This window comes from Pelophylax lessonae, assembly GCF_965119305.1.
Source record: "Pelophylax lessonae genome assembly, chromosome: 2".
Lineage (NCBI taxonomy): Eukaryota > Metazoa > Chordata > Amphibia > Anura > Ranidae > Pelophylax > Pelophylax lessonae.
The window spans coordinates 615535641-615558247 of record NC_138769.1 but is presented as its reverse complement, the minus strand read 5'-3'; the positions used below and the strand labels follow the sequence as shown (position 1 = coordinate 615558247).

At 41.8% G+C, this 22607-nt stretch overlaps 1 protein-coding gene across 1 annotated transcript in view; it reads left to right on the top strand.

The window, feature by feature from the left end:
* The first annotated feature begins 4703 nt into the window (after positions 1-4703).
* Positions 4704-22607, top strand: part of ARHGAP20 (Rho GTPase activating protein 20) — a 211706-nt gene continuing 193802 nt past the window's right edge. Inside the window, exon 1 of the mRNA XM_082244937.1 lies at positions 4704-4945. Coding sequence (XP_082101063.1) covers positions 4844-4945 — 102 coding nt within the window. The 5' untranslated portion in view covers positions 4704-4843. The remainder of the gene's footprint in view (positions 4946-22607) is intronic.

The window sequence follows — 22607 nt, the reverse complement described above, 5'->3', positions numbered from 1 at the left end:
GGAGTAAGAGAGAGGGTGGGTGAGAGATAGAGGGGGTAAGAGAGAGGGAGGGAGTGAGAGAGGTGGGGAGTGAGAGAGAGAGGGGCCGTAAGAGATAGAGGGGGGAGATAGGAGTTTGAGAGAGATAGAGGGTGCGTGAGAGAGAGAAGGTGAAAAGAGAGAGGGGGTTGAGAAAGAGAGAGAGACTTCTCTCACAATCTGTGATCATTCTGTATAAATGCATACTGTCCAGCCTGAACATTCTCCTTGTACATACAGTATCTCACAAAAGTGAGTACACCCCTCATGTTTTTGTATATCTTTTCATGTGGCAACACTGAAGAAATGACACTTTGCTACAATGTAAAGTAGTGAGTGTACAACTTGTATAATGGTGTAAATTTGCTGCCCGCTCAAAATAACTCAACACACAGCCATTAATGTCTAAACCGCTGACAACAAAAGTGAGTACAACCCTAAGTGTAAATGTCCAATTTGGGCCCAATTAGACATTTTCCCTCCCCGGTGTCATGTGACTCATTAGTGTTACATGGTCTCAGGTGTAAATGGGGAGCAGGTGTGTTAAATTTGGTGTTATCGCTCTCACTCTCTCATACTGGTCACTGGAAGTTCAACATGGCACCTCATGGCAAAGAACTCTCTGAGGATCGGAAAAAAAGAATTGTTGCTCTACATAAAGATGCCCTAGGCTATAAGAAGATTGCCAAGACCCTGAAACTGAGCTGCAGCACGGTGGCCAAAACCATACAGCGATTTAACAGGACAGGTTCCACTTAGAACAGGCCTCGCCATGGTTGACTAAGGAAGTGGAGTGCACGTGCTCAGTGTCATATCCAGAGCTTGTCTTTGGGAAATAGATGTATGAGTGCTGCCAGCATTGTTGCAGAGGTTGAAGAGGTGGGGGGTCAGCCTGTCAGTGCTCAGACCATATGCCGCACACTGCTTTAAATTGGTCTGCATGAGGAAGCCTCTTCTAAAGATGATGCACAAGAAAGCCTGCAGTTTCCTGAAGACAAGCAGACTACTGGAACCATGTCCTGTGGTTTGATGAGACCAAGATAAACTTATTTTGTTCAGATGGTGTCAAGCGTGTGTGGTGGCAACCAGGTGAGGAGTACAAAGACAAGTGTGTCTTGCCTACAGTCAAGTATGGTGGAGGGAGTGTCATGACTGCTGCCGGCACTGGGGGGTTACAGTTCATTGAGGGAACCATGAATGCCAACATGTACTGTGACATACTGAACAAGAGCATGATCCCCTCCCTTCAGAGACTGGACCACAGGGCAGAGTTCCAACATTATAACGACCTCAAAAACACCTCCAAGGCGACCACTGCCTTGCTAAAGAAGCTGAGGGTAAAGGCCAAGTATGTCTCCAGACCTAAACACTATTGAGCATCTGTGGGGCATCCTCAAAGGTGGAGGAGCGCAGGGTCTCTCTAACATCCACTAGCTCTGATATGTCATCATAGGAGTGGAAGAGGACTCCAATGGCAACCTGTGAAGCTCTGGTGAACTCCATGCTCAATAGGGTTAAGGTAGTGCTGGAAAATAAGGGTGGCCACACAAAATATTGACAATTTGGGCCCAATGTGGACATTTTCATTTAGGTGTGTACTCACTTTTGTTGTCAGCGGTTTAGACATTAATTAATTAATTAAAGTGTTGAGGTATTTTGAGGAGAAAGAAAATTTACACTGGTATACAAGCTGTACACTCACTACTTTACATTGTAGCAAAGTGTCATTTCTTCAGTGTTGTCACATGAAAAGATAAAATAAAATATTTTCACAAATGTGAAGGGTGTACTCACTTTTGTGAGATACTGTACATATTATTGTATTGATATGTTTTCTTCATTGGCCATTACAGGGAGGAGCCTAGGAGATGTTTCCCCGGCTTTATTTAACTTGTGTGAAACACAGGAAGAGATGATGTGGGTGCAGATACTCACATAGTGATGCTACTGGTCCCCCCCCCCCTCCACATTATGCTGTGTTTCGGCCTTGGGAGTAGGAGTATAATGGCTGAGCACGGTGGCAGAAGGGGGGGTGGATGGCTTTTGGAGAGGAGAAATTGAGATTTGCAGAACCCCCCTAGATCCAGCAATGAGTCTCTCATGGGGCCCCCTACTAGACCGGGCAGTACCCGAGTGCCCAAATGCCCACAGGACAGCACAGCAACAGGCCGCAGCAGCACAAAGCCAGCTCATGTGAGCCTTAAGCCCAGACTCAGGGTGCTGTAACAGAGGCCCACCAGACAGCATGGGAACAGGCCCCAGCCCAGTCCACATTGGGCAGAGGTGAGAGGGGGCATTGGGTGGTGCTTGGGCTGGACATACTTCAAAATGTGGGAGGGGTTATCAAATTTACCTTTGAGCTGAAGCCCCTGGTCTTTTTCCCACCCCTGCAATACCCCTGAATACCAAGCCCAGAAACAGAGCATACAATTCCAAAAGCAGAGCATTCACATTCACAAGAACATCACACAAGTCCAAAAGTCCAAAAGCTGAGCATACAAAACCAGAGACACAACATACAAGTCCAGAAGCACAGTATATACTGCAAATCCAGAGGCACATCATACAAGTCTATCTAGAAGCACATCATGCAAGTCCAGAAACATAGCATACAAGTCTAGAAGCACAGCATACAAGTCTAGAACACAGCATACAAGTCCTGAAGCACAGCATACCAGTGGCGGCCGGCCGATAGGGGGCGCCACCCCCAAAAAAAAGAAGAAGAAAAAAAAAGATTAAATAAAATAAAATAAATTGTCAATTTTTGCCCACTAGGGGCGCCGGACTTAGCGCTGGGTATGGGGGGGTGGGGTTTTTGACCCCACCCTCCGCTGGCAGAGACGCCGATTGGCGTTCTCCTGGGGGTCATCGGGGCGCAGAGCAATGCGCCCCGACACTCCCCACTTTACTGATGTCTGTTCTGTGATTGGTCCAGACCCAATCCTGGACCAATCACAGAAGGACATGGACCTGGTGACGTGACGCATGGGGGCAGTGCACCGCCCCGGCATCACAATCACCTTCTGTTCCCGCCCGGCACAGAGAGAGGACACAGGACAGGAGAGCGAGAGCCGTCGCCGCCGCGTGATCGGAACTTCGCAATCGGTGACCTACCCGATGCCATTGGCTGGGGGACTCTGGGGAGGACGAAGGCGGGAGCCAGGAGGACAGAGGAGTCGCCACTGCCAGTCGCCGCCACGCCGGAGAAGCCACCGCTGAAAGGGAGCCCGGAGCAGAGCGCAGTACCGAGGAGCCTGGAGGTGAAGTAGTGACAGGATGTGATCCTCCTGCAGAGCGCAGATTTCCAGTTATTCTTTGCCAGCAGCTGCAGCGGGGCGGGTGGCCCCACGTTGTGAATGATTGGTCGGCTCAATCGGATCGTGCAGAGATAATCTGCGATCAGATCTCTGAGTCTGATCGCAGATTATCTCTGCACGATCTGATCGAGCCGACCAATCATTCACAACGTGAGGCCGCCCGCCCCGCTGCAGCTGCTGGCACAGAATAACTGGAAGTCTGCGCTCTGCAGGAGGATCACATCCTGACACTTCTTCACCTCAAGGGATCGGCAAAAGAGGAGCTGCCCACAGTGCCTGGAGAAGTCGGGGTGTCCAGTGTCGGCGTGTCGCCCCCTCATGGCCTGAACCTGCGGGGGGAGCACCATGTGGGAGAGCTGTCCCTCCGGACCCAGGAGCGACGTGTCTCCCATCTTCAGCAGCCCACAGCACAGCAATCAGTCCGGTCGAGTGAGCCAGCCCAAGAGCAGGTAAGTGACATGACCTGTGACATGCCTGTACCATGACCTGTGACATGACCTGTGACATGCCTGTGAGATGACCTGTGACATGCCTGTGACATGACCTGTGACATGCCTGTACCATGACCTGTGACATGCCTGTGACATGACCTGTGACATGACTGTGACATGACCTGTGCCATGACCTTAGTCATGACCTGTGACATGCCTGTACCATGACCTGTGGCATGCCCTTACCATGACCTGTGACATGCCTATACCATCACCTGTGACACGCCTATACCATCACCTGTGACATGCCTGTACTATCACTGTGCCATGCCCTTACCATGACCTGTGCCATGCCCTTACCACGACCTGTGACATGCCTGTACCATGACCTGTGACATGCCTGTACCATCACCTGTGACATGCCTATACCATCACCTGTGACATGCCTATACCATCATCTGTGCCATGCCTGCCACGCCTGTACCATGACCTCAAAGTCACGCAATTTATTACCGCGTTTTTTGCCGCGAAGCAATACCTATTACATTTTTCCTTTTGCGCCCCCCCCCCCCCCCCCCAAAAAAAATTTTGAGCACCAGGCCTGCAGCATACTAGTCTAGAACACAGCATACAAGTCTAGAAGCATATCAGACAAGTCTAGAAGCATATCAGACAAGTCTAGAAGCACAGCATACAAGGCTAAAAGTACAGGTAAATCTCAGCCGCTAATTAGCCATACAGAAATGAGTTAGGTAAATGAGCAGTGAAGCTGTCAGGAAGCATTGTAAAAGAAGGTGTAAATGCCTTTGCCATGTATCGGAGGTGCGGTGATGATTGCTGTGTGCAGTGATGTAATGATGTGGGATTAGTAGCGCTGAGCCCAGTGCAGACCGAGCTGTGATGCGGAGAGGAGGAGGAAGAGTGGGGCGGTCCGCGCTCTATAGACTGTCATCTCTCTCCAGCCGGAGCTCAGTACAGAGCCGGGGATGCCTGTATGCTGTGTCCGCTCTACCCATCCCCTGCTGCCACCCTGCCCACCATGACTGATCCTCTGTGGAATTATATGGAAACATCTTAATGGAAGCGATGTCACCGCAACAGGACAATGTAGGACAGCAGGCTCGATCTTCATCCTTGACAGGGGAGCCAAAATTATCCGGGATCGCAGAAAGCAGAAAGGTACCTCTACTCTACTCTACTGTGCTGCCATTAATGCCAGGGTAGGCTTAGGTCACTGCTGCAGGATGACAATCTTGGCATGATCCTGCTAGTCGGGCTGCTTATGCCAGCTGTCATGCCAAGCATAAATGCTGATGTATCTGCACAATTCAGCCCGTGGTTTACAGGTTGGCATCCTGGGGCACACCAGTGTTCTACATCTACAAGACATGGCATAAATGTCTTTTTGGGAGATGTAATGTTTTTTTTTTTTTTAAATTCTTGTTGAGATCAGTGAGATGACAGCATTTCACCTGCTATTGAAGCCAGACATACATTGATGCTGCATTTGCACAATGTATTTCAGAACCAGGGGGTGATCCAGAGGATGGCATAATATGGTGCCCCTGCTGATGATTATTGCAGTCTCCAGTATGATCTACCATAGGAAGACTTGTAGTTCTGCCTCAGTTGAGGGGACCACAGGCTTTATATACTAGCTGTCTGCCTGTGGTTGTCAGGATGAAGTTGTTTTCACTGATGGCATAGAATAGATAGAAACCTTACTCTGCTTTAATTTCAACATCCACAATCTGATTGGCACAGAGGATGGCTTCATGTGGCACTATATCTGTGCAGAACCATTATGTACCTTGCCACCTGACACCTAGAAATCTTACATATGTCTAGGCATGGCAATAGACTTTGCTTTTGTAGGTATGTCTAAAAGTGTGTTTGATGATAGTCTATCTATCCATGATCTATCTATCTATATATCTATCTATCTATCTATCTATCTATCTATCTATCTATCTATCTATCTATCTATCTAACATTATATACATTCATCAATCAATCTATCCATTATCTATCTATCTATCTATCTATCTATCTATCTATCTATCTATCTATCTATCTATCTATCTATCTATCTATCTATCATTATATACATTCATCAATCAATCTATCCATTATCTATCTATCTATCAATCAATCCATCCATCAACCTATCCATCTATCTATCTATCTATCTATCTATCTATCTATCTATCTATCTATCTATCTATCTATCTATCTATCTATCTATCTATCTATCTATCTATCTATCTATCTATCTATCTATCCATTCATCAATCTATCTATCTATCTATCTATCTATCTATCTATCTATCTATCTATCTATCTATCTATCTATCTATCTATCTATCTATCGATCTATCTATCGATCTATCTATCTATGAATCCATCCATTATTTATCTATCCATCCATGCATGCATCCATGATCTATCTATCTATCTATCTATCTATCTATCTATCTATCTATCTATCTATCTATCTATCTATCTATCTATCTATCTATCGATCTATGCATCCATCCATTATTTATCTATCCATCCATGCATGCATCTATCTATCTATCTATCTATCTATCTATCTATCTATCTATCTATCTATCTATCTATCTATCTATCTATCTATCTATCTATCTATCTATCTATCTATCTATCTATCTATCTATCTATCTATCTATCTATGAAAAAAGAGAGTATGTTAGACTGACAGTGCAAAAAATGCTTTGGCTTCATCAGGTTGATATTGCTGGCTAATTAGCAGTGACATTTTGGGTATTTTTTTCTTTCTGGCTTCAACAGTGTTGCAAAGAAAAGATCTCTTTGACTTCTGACTTCTGCCTTGCATTGGGCACCCTGGTGCTGTTTTGTGCCTGGGCACTGCAGATAATAATCTGACATGGCAGAATGCAATAATGTGACATTGTTGTAAATGGATGGTGCATTGTTTGATTATGTATACTGTTCTGTGGTTATCACTGACAGTCCTTTACAAACCTAGTATGTTGGCGTCTATGTATAGCTTCTTGGGTCATGTAGGTGTCTGAATGGCTAGATGGAGCGTATTTAACAAATTATATTTTTAAAGAAGTTCTTATTCAATGATGGCTCAAGAGAGACTGGTTGAGAATCATTGACTCTCACTTTTCGCTGTGTGCACTTAATGCTACATGACACATATTCAATACCAGAGATGTGTAGACTGGTGGGATTGTATTGACAAGTGTCCAGGCTGAGCCAGCTGACTGAGCTCTGTGCATTGCCTTGGTAGCGATGATACTATTGCTTCTGTATAACACTTTAACATCCTCATCTATTGTCATGGCAAACTTGCTTGTCTAGATGATACATTTTCTTTCTACTGTATGACTTGCGCAAGAGAAAAAAAGGGAATTGACACCACATGCTGCTTTTATCTACAGGGGTTAATGCAGTGCATTGACATCTGGCATTATACGCAGCAGCTGCTGATCTAAAATGTAATATCTATGAACAGCAGAAGTTGAGAGCACCCAAGGCTCAGGATTTCAGTAAGTGGCACTACAACTGGCAGTTTTCTATAGTTATGTGTCTCTGGATAACCCAATTGATAGAGTATCATATCTGAGCATCTGGGTATCACTGAATTGATGAGGGACCTCATTAAGAGTTCGTAAACACAAACTTAATAGTTCTTAAACCATGAAAATACATTTTCTTTACCTAATAGGATCCTGCAAGGTTTTTTCAGTAACTCAAAGCAACCAGTTTGTAATTATCTTTGAGCAAATTTCGGCAATAACTTTGATTGGTTGCTGTGGATTGCGGCACAGCTTTACTCAATTTTAATAAAACCTGTATCTTCCAAATCCAATTGTATCATGTACTATAATGGTAGTCTGAATGGTATCAAAGTGTATCCAAGAAAAAATGTACATATTGCAGCTTAGCAATCCTTAGATGGGGTGACAGCTGTAGTTTTCTTTTCCAGGCTTAGTACATTCTCTATACAGAAAAATATTTTCTGAATCCTGATAGAAATCCAGAATCCTTAATTGGCCCTAAACTAAATTTTCAAAAATGATTATCAGCTTTTCTAGCTACCGTATTTTCCGGCATATAAGACAACTGGGCGTATAAGACGACCCCCCTATTACATGATCTACCAGTAATACTTATACTTAGGTTACCTTGGAGATATTATACTTGCCGTATAAGACGACCCCCCATTTTTGGGGGATTTTTTTGAGGTTCAAAAGTAGTCTTATACGCCAGAAAATACAGTATCTTCTGTGGATTCTATTTCCCTCCATGTAATAAAGTTGGAGGAGATCTTTGTAGTCACAGCATATCCCCTATCTACATACAGTATGGTGAGTGTAGTCACCCGAGGGCAGGAAGTGTGTCACTGGCAGGATCACCAGTTTAAAATAAAGGAGAAAAAGAAAAAAAACGAATGCAGCCAACACATCTGGGGACTGAGAAGCTGCATTATATTGCATTTTTTGGGGGGTTTAGATATGCTTTAAGACTTTTTAGACTTATATCCAGAACAGCTTGTGTCAGTGGATTTAGACATTTAGGCAGCCAAAGCTACAAACAAAACTTGAATTTCCTGTAGATGTCATGCGTGACCTTGCCCCTTTTCTACCTTCCAAACCTCCCAAATGGATTCTTTAATTTAATGAACGGCTTTACTGACCTTTAGGGTGGTCTGGGAGATGGCATATGACAGAAACAAACTCAAGTTGTATAGGAAGAGTTAAGCATACAACTACAGCTGTTTTTATTTCTGGATGTACTGATCGCTTTTCAGTTTTCACCGATGGAAACTCAAGCCCTTTTTTGATGGGACTTTTCAGGTACATTTAATACATAGTACAAAAGAAAACAATATCTTTTATAATTTCTAAATTGTATCTATATCAGATAAAATGTAATATAATATTAAAAATAAAAGACATTTTTGTAGACCTAGGATTTTTCTCTACGCGTTTCACGAGCAACGTTTACTTCTTCAGGGGAGTGTTTGATGGTGGGTATGAATCTCACGGAATACCCAGCCAGTATAAGATCACTGCACCATAAACTGTGTACACCATGTGTGCAGGCAGCTTGGGCATTCACTGATGGTAAACCTCTGTAATCTTTATTGTATGCATAGATTGAATTTGCCCAAGTGCATGACAGGATTATTATAAAGGAAAATCTTTTAGTTTTACACATGGTGAGCTGCACGTGGTGAGAAAATATATAATTGCCAAGGTCTGTGTCTATTTCCTATACTTTCTGCAAATAGGTTGTAAAGTATTCAAGAAGGCAAAGATGAAGTATGAGGTAAAGGGGCAAATTTATAAAGCAGTAAATGATTGGTTTACCATTCTTAGCACATTGCTCTGTTGGTGAGCCATGTTATAAAGCACATTGGCTACCCATGAGTTCTTTGTGTCAGGTCTCCATTTCTGCTATTCATGGCACGGCTACACTGGCACATTCCTCAGCTGGAAAATGAAGTATGAACAATGTTCAGTACAGCTGTTATTAGAGACACCAGCCTCCACCCCTTCATGGTCACTGATTTTATCAATGATTTGTCCTTTGCCACTTCGTACTCGTGTTTTTCGACCGTCATACACATTTATTTGATATCAGATGCACTACAAATAATGTTGTTTAAAATTCGTTTTAGAAGAACTTTCAATACAATATACAGTATAACAACCTGGATTAAAATAATATCATACCTCTTTTACAAGCAATTCTTCATGTTTATCACATTTTAAAGCAACATATACTGTATATATGTGGGATTCAAAGCACACCATCCAGTAAAATGCTAGGTTCACATATACTGTAAGCAGGGCTGCTGTTAGAAATCATGGGGCCCCGTACAGACTACCTGGCAGGGCCCCCTCAAGAAAATATTAAAGATATATTTAGCTAAAATTACAACAAAATGACTATTATCAGACACAAATATAACATAACTCGCATAATTCCTGCTAAATCTAAAAAAAAAAAAAAAACTATGTTAAATAAAAAAGAAGATGAGATGAGAAAAATATACAGGCTGGGCAGTTGGAGCTCCGGGATCAGAGAGAAAGAGAGAGAGAAACAAAGTTACAATTTACAAATAAACTCCTGAGCAGAGATAAGTGCTGGGAGGGGGGGGCTCACACAAGGGAGGGGGATTAGTGAGGGACGACTGTCTCTTACTTAACAGATAAAAGCTAATAGCAGGGAGAGGGACAGATCAGATTCAAGTGCTGGAGGAAGATTTCTGTATTTGTTGTCCATCACTAATCCCCCTCTCTGTGTGGGCCCCCCTGTGTGCTCGGGCCCCCTACAAGAGGGCTGGTGGTCCCCCCCTAACAGCGGCCCTGACTGTAAGATCCAGGCCCCCTCTTTCTGTCAAAACTGCTGCATAATATTCGTTGAAAAAAAAAATAGTTACACTATATACTTACCTTCAGCTGTCTTCCGCCTGCACTGATTAGGCGAAGGTGATGTCATTTACTTCCTGAGAATGAGCAGGATACCAAATCTTGAGAGAAGATTCCCTTGCACTGGGATGGAGTGTCTTCTTACGTGATTAAGGATACTTCCCGCCAGAGGAACATCACACCCTGCAATTCAGAAGATGGGAAAAAGTAAGTATATTGTCCACTGTAGCTTTTTTCCTAAGGGGTACATTTTCCAGCTACTATTATGCAGCAATTTTTTACAGGGCAAGGGGGCACAAGTCTAATAAGCCGACCTGGCATTTTACTGCAAAGTTGGCTGCAAAAAATAGACAGTTTTAAATGAAAATTACAGAGCAATTATTAGAAGAAATTTGATTTCAATTGCCAGTCATTCACCCTTCAATGTGCAGGGCGAATGTGCTGGGATTTTTTTTTTTTTTTTTTTTTTTTAGGGTAACAAACGCTTTAGGTCAGAGCTGCACAATATTCCATTGTAATTATTCAGAAACATCATGCATTGGTTTGGGCACTCTGGCATCCAAAAAGTTGTTTTGACATTACTTCTTCCACTGCCATGGCAGTTGGCATATATATGTCTAGGCATGGCAATAGACTTTGCTTTTGTAGGTATGTCTAAAAGTGTGTTTGATGATAATCTATCTATCCATCCATGCATGCATCCATGGTCTACCATCCATGCATGCATCCACGATCTATCTATCTATCTATCTATCTATCTATCTATCTATCTATCTATCTATCTATCTATCTATCTATCTGTCTGTCTGTCTGTCTGTCTGTCTGTCTGTCTGTCTGTCTGTCTGTCTGTCTGTCTGTCTGTCTGTCTGTCTGTCTGTCTATCTATCTATCTATCTATCTATCTATCTATCTATCTATCTATCTATCTATCTATCTATCTATCTATCTATCTATCTATCTATCTATCTATCTAATGATTGGAGATATTTTTGCTTGGACTCCCAGACCTTGTTGGTCCACAAGCGGTTGTATGTACACCCATATTTGTAGATTAGAGCTGGACAATCTGTAGCCATCACCAACCCTCGAACAAAGGCAGGGCATGTAGGGGTCCCAGTTGCTGCAGTACTGCAACCAATGCTGCTTGCTCAAGCCACTATGCTAAAGCTATTTAGCATCAGACTGCAACCAGCCTACAGAAGTAGATTAACATCATAACCAGGAAAGCTTACATTTTGCCTGTTATGTGCAGTAAAGGAATCTCCCTGTGAGACACAATTCCATTCAATGTATGTCATAACTTAGGGAGATGTGTAAGGAATACTTGTTGTTAGGAGAACTGGTTATTCCAGCTTATGCACTAAATTACAAGGCATCTTCTTGTCTTAAAAGATTAATTAAAGTATCCAGGGAAAGCGTGTTTGTCTAGTAGGTAGCGCCACAGTGTTAAAGAGCGACTCCAGGCAACAAATATAATCATTCAATAAACAATTTAGGAATTCCATTTGGACTGCTTTCTAAAGGAAATTAACTGAAAGGACTAGTTCAGATCTCCGTGGTGTGGTAATGTGTGCTGGAGCACTGCGATGCCATTAATGTAGGATGGCACCCCAACGCATTAAGGGGATGCGCCTGCACTGTGACAAATGATAGTACATTTCCATGTATTACATAGTTAGTCAGGCAGAAAAAAAACATAAGTCGATCAACCAATAGAAAAAAATAAATAGAAAACATCTATACACAAAATCCTATACCCACAGTTTATCCAGGGGAAGGCAAAAAAAAAAAAAAAAAATATTATAAAGCATGGTCCAATTTCCTCCAGCGAAAAATATAACTTTTCTTCTCCCTTGAAGGCAATCAGGATGTGTTCCTGAAGAAGGGTCAAGTTTAGTATTTGCTGCAATTAGGTGCATTGGTAGCCCATTTAAATGAATCAGTTGCCTTAAAGATGAACCCTGGGACAGAAAAAAACTGGGGGGAGAGTAGGCAGGAGCTGCAACATGTTACAGGTTCCACCCTAAATACAGGTGGATCATGCAACATTTTCTAAAGGGGAACTTAGCCTTTAAGGTAAAAAAAATACTTCCAAAACTTGTCTCCCCCCTTCCCCCTCCCTAATACTTACCTGAGTCCTCTATTGATCAAGTACTGTACTGGTCTTCTCTTCCTTCTTTCTACTCTCCCAGGCTTTGCTGAAAGCAGCGGGATCGATTGGCTCATGCAGTCTGTTAAATCATGTGAGGAGGGAGCCACTCTGTGTTATATAGTTAGTCAGGTTGAAAAAAGACAGAAGTCCATCCAGCTCAACCAATAAAAAACAAAAAAGAAAACACAACCATAGAATCCCATATACACAATCCTCTACCCACAGTTGATCTAGAGCAGTGTTTCTCAACTCCGATCCTCAGGGCACACTAACAGGCCAGGTTTGCAAGAAAACTGAAATAAATCACAGGTGATATCATTTGCTGCTCAGTGATTGCAGTATTCTAGTCTGCATCTCCCCAAGGTAATACTTAAAATCTGGCCTGTTAGTGTGCCCCGAGGACCGGAGTTGAGAAACACTGATCTAGAGGAAGAAGAAAACTCCCAGCAAAGCATGATCCCATTTGCTACAGCAGGGGAAATAATTCCTTCCTGATCCCCCGAGATATCGAATATTCCCTGGATTAACTTTACCTATAATTGTTAGTACCCAGTTATATTATGTACACCTAGGAAAGAATCCAGGCCTTTTTTTTAAAGCAGTCTAATGAGCTGGCCAGGACCAACTCTGGAGGGAGTCTATTTCACATTTTCACAGCTCTTACTGTGAAAAAAACCTGTCCGTATTAGGCGACGAAGTCTCTTTCCTCTAGACGTAGAGTGCCCCCTTGTCCTCTGTGATGACCTTAACCTCCCTGGCGGTATGATTCTGTCAGGAATTACATACCAAAAGCGGTACAATTATTTTCATGGAAATTTGGCGTTATGTATTATAGGCCTACAATTCTTAGTAATTACTGACTTAAACCTGACCAAAACAAGACTCTAGTAGACATCCCAGATGTGATAAATTTGAAACACAAACGCATGAATTATAATCGAATCAATAATATAATTTTATTATATAATATATAATATATATAATAAAATGATATTATTGATTAGATTATAATTCATGCGTTATATATTATATATATATATGTGTGTATATATATATATATATATATATATATATATATATATATATATATATATATATATGTGTGTGTGTGTATATATATATATATATATATATATATATATATATAATATATATATAACGCATGAATTATGATCGAATCAATAATATAATTTTATATATATATATATATATGTATGTGTATATAGGTATATATATATATATATATATATATATGTGTGTGTGTGTGTGCATATATATATACATATATATACACATATATACATATATATATATATATATATATATACATATATACATATATGCATATATATATATATACATATATATATATATATATATATATATGCATATATATATATGCATATAATATATATAATATAAAATGTGTAATGTGTTTGTGTTTTGTGCAACTTTTTTTTTTTTTTTTTGAATTTCCCTCCCTAGTTCGGGTCCCATGCAGCATTGCTGCTGCAGGGAACGGAACTAGGAAGTGATCACACCGACGGAGACCGACGGAGAGCGGCGGGGATCTCGGCTGGTGGTCACAGCAATGAGAGATCATCGCTGGATCGCCAGGAGAAGGTAAGAGAACACCGCTGCGCTCTCTGCACATTCACCCCGAGCGTGACTCGGGGTTACCGATCCTGGTATGAAAAATCAACCCCGAGTCACGCTCTGGGTTACCGCCAGGGAGGTTAAAGTGAACAACTCAACACCAAGTTCACTATATGGACCCCTTATGTATTTATACATGTTGATCATATCCCCCCTAATCTCCTCTTCTCAAGAGGTCTTACTAATGATTTGTACAAGGGCAAAATGATATCACTCTATGCGGAGTCTCTACCTCTCTTAATACAAGAAAGGACTTTACTTGCTTTGGAAACAACAGCTTGACATTGCATGCTATTATTAAGCTTCTGATCTATCAGAACACCCAGATCCTTCTCCGCTATGGATTCCCCCAGCTCTACTCCACCTAGTATGTATGATGCAGGCATATACTTAGCCCCCCAAGTGCATAACTTTACATTTATCAACATTAAACCTCATTTGCCACATAGTTGCCCAATGAAACAGCGCATTAAGGTTGACTTGTAAATTGGAGACATCCTGTAAAGAGGTTATTCCACTGCAAAGCTTGGTGTCATCTGCAAAGATTGAAATGCTACTTTTAATCCCAGACCCTATATCATTTATAAAGATATTAAAAAGTAAGGGTCCCAACACTGAACCTTGGGGTACATCACTGATAACCTTAGACCATTCAGAGTAAGAATCATTAACCGTTACTCTCTGAATTCTATCTTTTAGCCAATTTTCTATCCATTTACAAACCAATCTTTCCAAGCCAGTAGACTTTACCTTACACATTAGCCATGTGTGGGGAACTGTGTCAAACGTTTTTGGAAAATCCAGGTACACAATGTCCACAGTCACCCCTCTGTCCAAGGTTTTACCTCCTCATAAAATGAAATCAGGTTTGTTTGACAACTTCTGTCTTTCATGAATCCATGCTGTCTGTTGCTTAAAATATATTTTTCCAGCAAGAACTCATCTATGTGGTCTTTTATTAAACTCTCCAGTATCTTCCCAACTATAGAAGTTAAACTAACAGGTCTATAGTTACTTGGCAAAGACTTTGATCCTTTTTAAATATAGGCACCACATTGGCTATACGCCAGTCTAGTGATACTATTTCAGTCCTTAACGTGTCCCTGTGTGTTTTAATGTACTTTATATTTTGGTATACTTACATTAGTGCATGCTTATATGTTCTGGCTGACATGCTGAAATTCTTTTTAGACACGCTGGCGTAAACTTCTGCCCTAATTATATATCACAAAAAATATACATGTCATATTTACTTGACATATTCTGTTTTATATAGATGACTTGTGCACAGTAAACAGCTGTTATTCACACTGTTGTTAGAAGGCCATGAAGCAGCTACATTGTGAACTATGTCAGGCCTGCAAGCGCTTGAGCTTTAGGTTTATTTCCCACCAGAGACACTGTCATAGCTCCCAATTGTCCCACATTTGAAAGGACTGTCCCTCTTTTGAGACTAAACCCCCCCCGTCCTTTGTGCAGTCCCAGTTGTCTGTCATTTTGGTCTGATATGTATACTGTTATACAAAATGTACTATTGTACTACTAAAATTGCTATGCTGCACTAAACTTTTTATCCAACATCTATATTACTGCATATTTATTTTTAAAAGCCAGTATAAAGAAAAAAGAGATCAGAAAGCACTTGTAACTTAGCCAATCATTTTCTGCATAATAAATCATTGTGGTCCAAAAAGTGGGCCTGTGGCAGCAACGTGTCTTTTGCCTACATAAAGGGTTGCTACGTCCCCCCTTTAAAACCGAACGCATAATAATTACACAGGTTCTGTGGCTGATTAAGGTTAGGATGACCAGACGTCACGTTTCCGGGGACCGTGTGCGGTATGAGGACACTGTCCCCAGGTTTTGTCCCCGAATAGGGTTGCCACTTGTCCGGTATTGCCCCGGACAGTCCAGGTTTAGACACTTGTGCCTGGGTCTCTGTCCACCTGTGACTCGGACACAAAATACTTCCAGTCCCATGCATCCATCCAGTAAATATGTTCCACTCAATGAGATTCCTGTCGACTGCGCCTCTCTCACCCCCCACCGACACTGGTGCCACCTCGATGATCTTCTTTGCAGTCATTGGTTGCTGTCCTAGCAACCAATAACATGCTTTTTCTGCTGTTCACGCTGCATAGTGGGAGGTAAATAGCCCTAGAGCGGCTCCACCTCCTATCTCCGCCCCCCAGCTTGGCTTTCACACTTCCCTCCTTGGTTGCATATACCTACGGCGGTTTGCGCAGGAGCGGCTGCCTTTGGCAGTATAACTGCGGCGGGCAGTCGTAAAGAGGTTAAATAGTGTTTTTGGTTTGTAGTGCTCAGATGCAGTGAAGATCCGCTTTAATAACATTCAAAAAATACAGCCTAATGTGAATTCGACTGTCTTATTAGAAAATCTTACCCAAAGAAACAGGTCAGCTTAGAGATCTTTAGCTTTCCGTCTTTCTCTTTTTAGCTTTCTTTCTCTCACCTACAGTATATAATGCTAAAATCTGATTGCTTGTTAGGCCTCTTTTCACCTATGCGCTTCTATAAAGTGCTTTAATACACATTAGAAAGGGCTGGCAGGACACCGCGATGGACCTAAAATTACCCCAAAGGCAAATATGTATTATTTCTCAGCTTAGCAATTCTTAGGCCCCGTTCACATTGCCGCGATCCGACTTGGGGGGGCGACCTCCGAAGTCACGGTGCGAGCAGCGCGCCGCGACCTCGGAGCGGCCGCCACGGACTTCATAACATTGAAGTCTATGGCGGTCGCCTCTGGGTCGCCCCAAAGAAGCTCCGGACCCTTTTTCTAAGTCGGAGCGACTTGTGTCGCTCCTATTAGAACGGGTCCGCAGCTTCCCTATGGAAGGCGACCTACGGCGACCTGTGAGGCGACCAGGTCGCCTCACAGGTCGCCTTAGTGTGAACGGGGACTAAGATTTGTTGGTTGCATTTGTTTTCTTTTCTTAGGTTTTTTTTCCTTTATTTTCACCTGGTGATCCAGCCTGTAAGTGTGGGTTTTTTTTTTTAACAGAACAAGCTGTTCTGCAAATGTAGCAGTTAGAGTGTTGAAACAAACCATTTACCACTGACAAGTGTGCTTACAATCATCAGCTTTTACTTATGTAAAACCTCTATCCCAAAAGGAAACAAAACTGTCACTGTGACTGCTTGTGTAACTGCAGTGCGAGCTGGATGTTGGCTTTAATTTGTTGTGTGTCTAAATCTGCTTGTCCATCCAACGCTCCCCTATTCCCAGACTGACAATGCTGCTGTCCAAAGGTTCCCCTGTGCTCCTTCATCCAGAGTAGGGATACTCTAATACTGGAGGTGTGTTACTGTGTACAAACAGAGGGAAAAAGACAAGAGAAAATGAATGCAGCCTCCACATCTAATAATTGGTAATCTGCAATATATTACATTTTTGGTTTTGGATTCAATACCGCTTTAAGCTGACCAAAACATCTGGACTTTGGTTGATTCCTCCTAAATCGGCCAAAATGATATCCGTGGGTGGCCCTGCAAACACCACCTAGCTTAACAATAATCGATTTCAAAATTGGCTGATGGAAAATTATTGCCCGAACAGTGATTGCATCCAATCAGATTCAATCACACTTTATGTATTTAGGTCGCCATGGTGATCACAGCTCCGTCAATACAATAGCTGGCAGTGTAGAGTCCTCCATTCACGCTGTTAGCATGGATGGGGAAATCAGCTTAAATTGAGCCATGTATAGCCAGACTTTCTTTATGCCCAAAAACTAATCAGATTTCCCTTTTCAATCATACATTACAGAGGCCAAGAAGGACAACGGTGCGTCTGTGATGAACAGAGACTTCATATATACATGGAATGCACAAAAATTGAGCCTTGCAAAAATTCCTCACCTCTACATGCAGTGAGCATTGCCAACAATACCGAAAAGCAGTGAACACTTGTTAGGTTGTATAAACCAAACCAACATATTTGGTATGCCATGAATCAAACACCATTTACAGAAAAATCTACAAGCTCAGCAAGTATGGTCTATCAAGAATCATTTCTAGATTTATGCCTCAGCAACCACTGTGTGCAACTCGGTGCCCATAATGGCAGTGCAATAAATATTACTAACAAAACATAGTTTACCACAGTAGAATGTAGCACAAAACAGGGTGAGCAATGTATGACCCAGAGAAATATGGTCAGAGCCGTCACTTTGATGTGCTCTAATGTAGCTAATGTACCTCCTGATCTGCCACTTTAGGCCTCATGCACAGTGGATGTTTGCGCAGCTCTTCTAAATACCTTGCAGGCGAAAAGCAGCGTCAAAAACCTGCCTAAAGCTGCATTTTTACAAAGCATTAAGGCATGTTTAGATCTGTCAAGAACTTGGGGGTTTATTCATTTCATTGGCCAGAATATAAATTTATTCTGCCCATTGAAATGAATGAATGCTCAAGCGATGGATGCACCTAGCATTAACATTGCGTTTAGGCACAATAGGCGTTTTTAGTGGCAAAGTGCTTTCTCCTGAGCACACTGGCGCTGGGCTTTTTTTTCTGCTTCAAAATGCCTTTGTGCATAGACACAAAAGAAAAAATAGAGGGACATTGAGAGCCAGTTCACACTACACCGACTTGGGACACGACTTGTGTGCCCTCAAGTCGCCCCAAGTCTCTTGTCATCACAAATTCAATGTAAATTAATGAATGCCATCTTAATATGCATTACTGAAGTCGCTCCGACTTCAGAAAAGGTTCCTGTACTACTTCAAGGCGACCTCTATCAGACTTGTGCCATATACTTCAATGGGAGTCGCTCCTATGTCGGATCCTTATCTATTTTCAAGCGACTGTGATCAGACTTTCCAGGAAGAAGAAAAAGATTAGCCAGGCATTCCCCACAGACAAAGTCGCCTATTATTTAAGTCTCTTCAAAGTAGTGCACAAGTCTCTTCCAAGTCTCTAAACAAGTCTCTTCAAAGTCACGCGCTCCTTTATGGAACCGGCTCTTAGAGGCAGAAGAAAAAATTGTCAAACGGCCCTAAAACTGGTGTTTTTGATGCCCAGTGTGCATGAGGGCTAAGGTAAATGCATGATGATGTTTTCATAAGCTGCGCTAAATGATAAATTAAACAGTGCAAGTGAATAAACACAATATTCAAAAATACGGCAACCAAATACTGAAAGTGACGACAAATAGTGATGAAAACAAAACTTGCATTGGAGGCGGAGCCTGGGAGAGAGGACAGCACACAGGGTTGGCATTGGGTGATACATTCTGCCTATACATATCCTGTTGCGGATATCCAGGTCCCATCCAGGCTTCATTGGTTGATATAAGTTCTGCTTCTTTGACCCATTTGTTTGGTGATTGATAAGCCTTTTTCATCTGGCTTCTGGTAAGCAGACCTACAGTTGGTGGCAGATTGTGCACTGGCATTGGATATCACACAGCACCATTTATTTCTTGCACATTGTGTCACTTTACTGGGACTCTTTGGACTATTATATATTTATTTATGTATATCTATTTATTTATTTATTTATTTATTTAATATTGGACATTTTTTGATCATCTCAATTCTGATTATTACATTTATTTATTTGCACGTTTTTTTTTTCCATCACTATTTGTCGTCACTTTCAGTATTTGGTTACCGTATTTTTGAATATTGTGTTTATTCACTTGCACTGTTTAATTTATCATTTAGCGCAGCTTATATACTATATTTACTGTTTAGTGATATCTCACTGGAAGCTGCTGCTTCATTTATTTTATTTCACTAGCCCGGTTACATTTTGTGGAAATGATGATGTTTTCCCCTGTCCTAGAGATCCTAGCATTTTGATACAATGTAAATGTTTTCTCTTGTGCCACCACTGGATGGTAGAGGGCTGTCGAGTCTTACTGGCTTGTGTGGTGATAGTCACCGGCAGGGCGGGGACAAGGGGTGGGCTGGAGAGGCGGTTGCCCTGGGCACAATGGTTTATTGCAGGGATGGAGGGGCGCCTTGAACCTAACCCTAAGGGAAGGGGGGGGCGCAGTTTGGCATCCTTGCCCTGGGCACTGGATGACCTTGTCTTGGCACTGGTCACCGGTGTCCTCTTGTACTCTGTTACCAAAGTTCCAGACAAACAGCAAAATACATAGATGAAATACATATATTGAAGGTATTTTGCGTGCCTTTCTGACCATCCAGGTGTGAGATTTACACAGCTACATGCTACACAAGCAAAGCCCTGTCTAGCAGGGGAGACCTGTTTTTTGTCTGCTGCACTTCATTACCACTTATATGTCTTGTCCCTCTTGTGACTGGACAGTGAAGGAGAAGCCGCAGACTGATGAGCTCACCTCTCTGTCACTTTGCTCTCTCCTATCTTCAACTTATTGGCTCCCTTGTGCTGCTCCTTCCTCTTCCAGTCTGAGTCTATTGTACCGGAAACAACTGTATGCAGTTTGGAATAAATGACTCTATCATATGATGCTCTATATGTGCTGTAAATAGAGATGAGCTAGTATTTGTTCCAAATGGGTTCCGGTTCAAACTTGGAAGTCAGCTGTCATTTCTGGACCATTTACATTATTCTAATATAACCATGTGGCCATATTAGGCCAATGATATCACCAGCATCCACGCCCCTTTGAGTACATTCGCTGTGGGGTTGGGAATTCCCTGTCTACACTTTATTTGCCCGGAAATGATGGCTGATTTCTGGGTTCGGAGCTCGACCTGTTCAGGTCAAACACAGTCTCATCCCTAGCTATAAACTGATGGTTTTCGATGTGCAGTTGGCCAAGGGGAATAAAGGAATGCTTTGCATGGAACTGCTTCCCTCCTAAAATTAGGAATGAGCCTCTTGTTTTGGGGATTTGCAATAAATGTAAAGCTGCCCATAGGTGAGTCATTTTTTGTGTTCAACGAAAACAAAAAAATGGTTTAATTCTCTCATCCACACTTTCGAGGTGGATGGGGGAATTCTCCCCACTGAGGAATTCTATTCTGACAACAGGGAGCGCTGATCGAGTGGGAAAATCCGACAGGCTGGTTGTCCAGAATTCAATTTGTAGATCAATTCTGAACAACCAGCCTGCCTATATACATGGATCTAAATTAAGTAGGTCTCTGCAGAACTGGCTGAATTTCGATCCATGTATGGCCGGCTTTAGACATTTAGATACCTTCTGTTTTATTAAAGCTCTACTGTGCTTCGAGTACTGCGCGTGTAATAAAAGAGATAAAAGAGGAAAAGTCAACGAGCTACAATAACTTTCACATACTTGCTAAGTTGACGAACCCAAGAGTTTTCTTGACGTCTTTTGAAACCCAAACACCCTGACAGAGTTAGGTTAACACCGTTTGATATGTTCAAGGGATATATTTCGAGCAGAAATGGAAAACAGAAAAGTTTGTACACAAATCATAAAAGAGGAAGAGTAAATGCGCCAACCAGGAACAGTGTTTATCTACTAATGTAAAACACATTTCCCCAGTTGCCTTGTTTGAGCACTATATTAAATGAGTTCTGCATGACTTGGGTTTGGAAGATTAGATCGGTCTGTTTACTTCTGCCTCTTAATGTATTTTATCATCAGGCCTTGATTGTTTATGTATTTAGCAAAGTTTGAAGACCCCGTACTGTAATGTTTACTTTTACTAATCTGGAAGTCTCAGCATGCCTTAAAGCTGACCACATAGGCAGAGATTCCTGATTGGTCTTGACATTGAATGGCCAAATGATTACTTGAGTTGAATAACCAAATTCTGATGCATCTAGCTTTTAGGTGGCCCAAATAACCCTATTTGGCTAAGCAGATTTATATGCACAAATGTGGGTGTCCATAGAAATGGCCACATCTGATCAAGTCTTTTTACGCTGGTTGTCTGTATTACAGATGTAAGGATGGCTCTTATGCAACATCACTTTTCATCCCTGCCATTCTATATCCAAACATATATCTGTAGGCCTCAGACTTTAGAGATGGCCCATGTTTGGCCTTAATCATTTCTAATCTGCTTAAAAAACGGTTACATATAAAGTAGAATTCCAGCTTTCCTATCACTTTAAATAGATAAATGTGCCCAAGCTGGCCCAAAAATTTCCGTTACATAATGGTGCTGCTGTATGTGCTGTAATATACTGTTGTATTATTAGCTGCACACAGTAAGCAGCACTGCGTTCCAGCAGTAGTACTGGAAGTTTCCCATCTGCTGCCAGAATTAAAGAGGGCTGGGTGCTTCTCGGCCATTCAGGAGAAGCCTTGTATTTTTATCATTAGATACAAGGCTTTCCCTAATTGGCCTAGGTGGAAATCAAGACATCATCCACACACTTCTGCACCTCTACTCTATGTAGCTAATGCAAAACAGTATGTTACTGTTTAAGGGGTGTATTTTAAAAAAGAGCTTAGCTATTCGTCCATCAAAACTGGATGAAAATTAATTCTGTGCAGTTGAGGCAAAATCCTATACTCTTTGCAAATTGAATTTGTGAATGGCAAAACTACTGAATTATGACCAGTAGATGGCATTGACTATCATAGGAAATCAGTATGCTCCTTGGCTCCATCTAATGGTCATAATGCAGTATTTTTCTGATTCGATCTGCAGAGAATATAATTTGA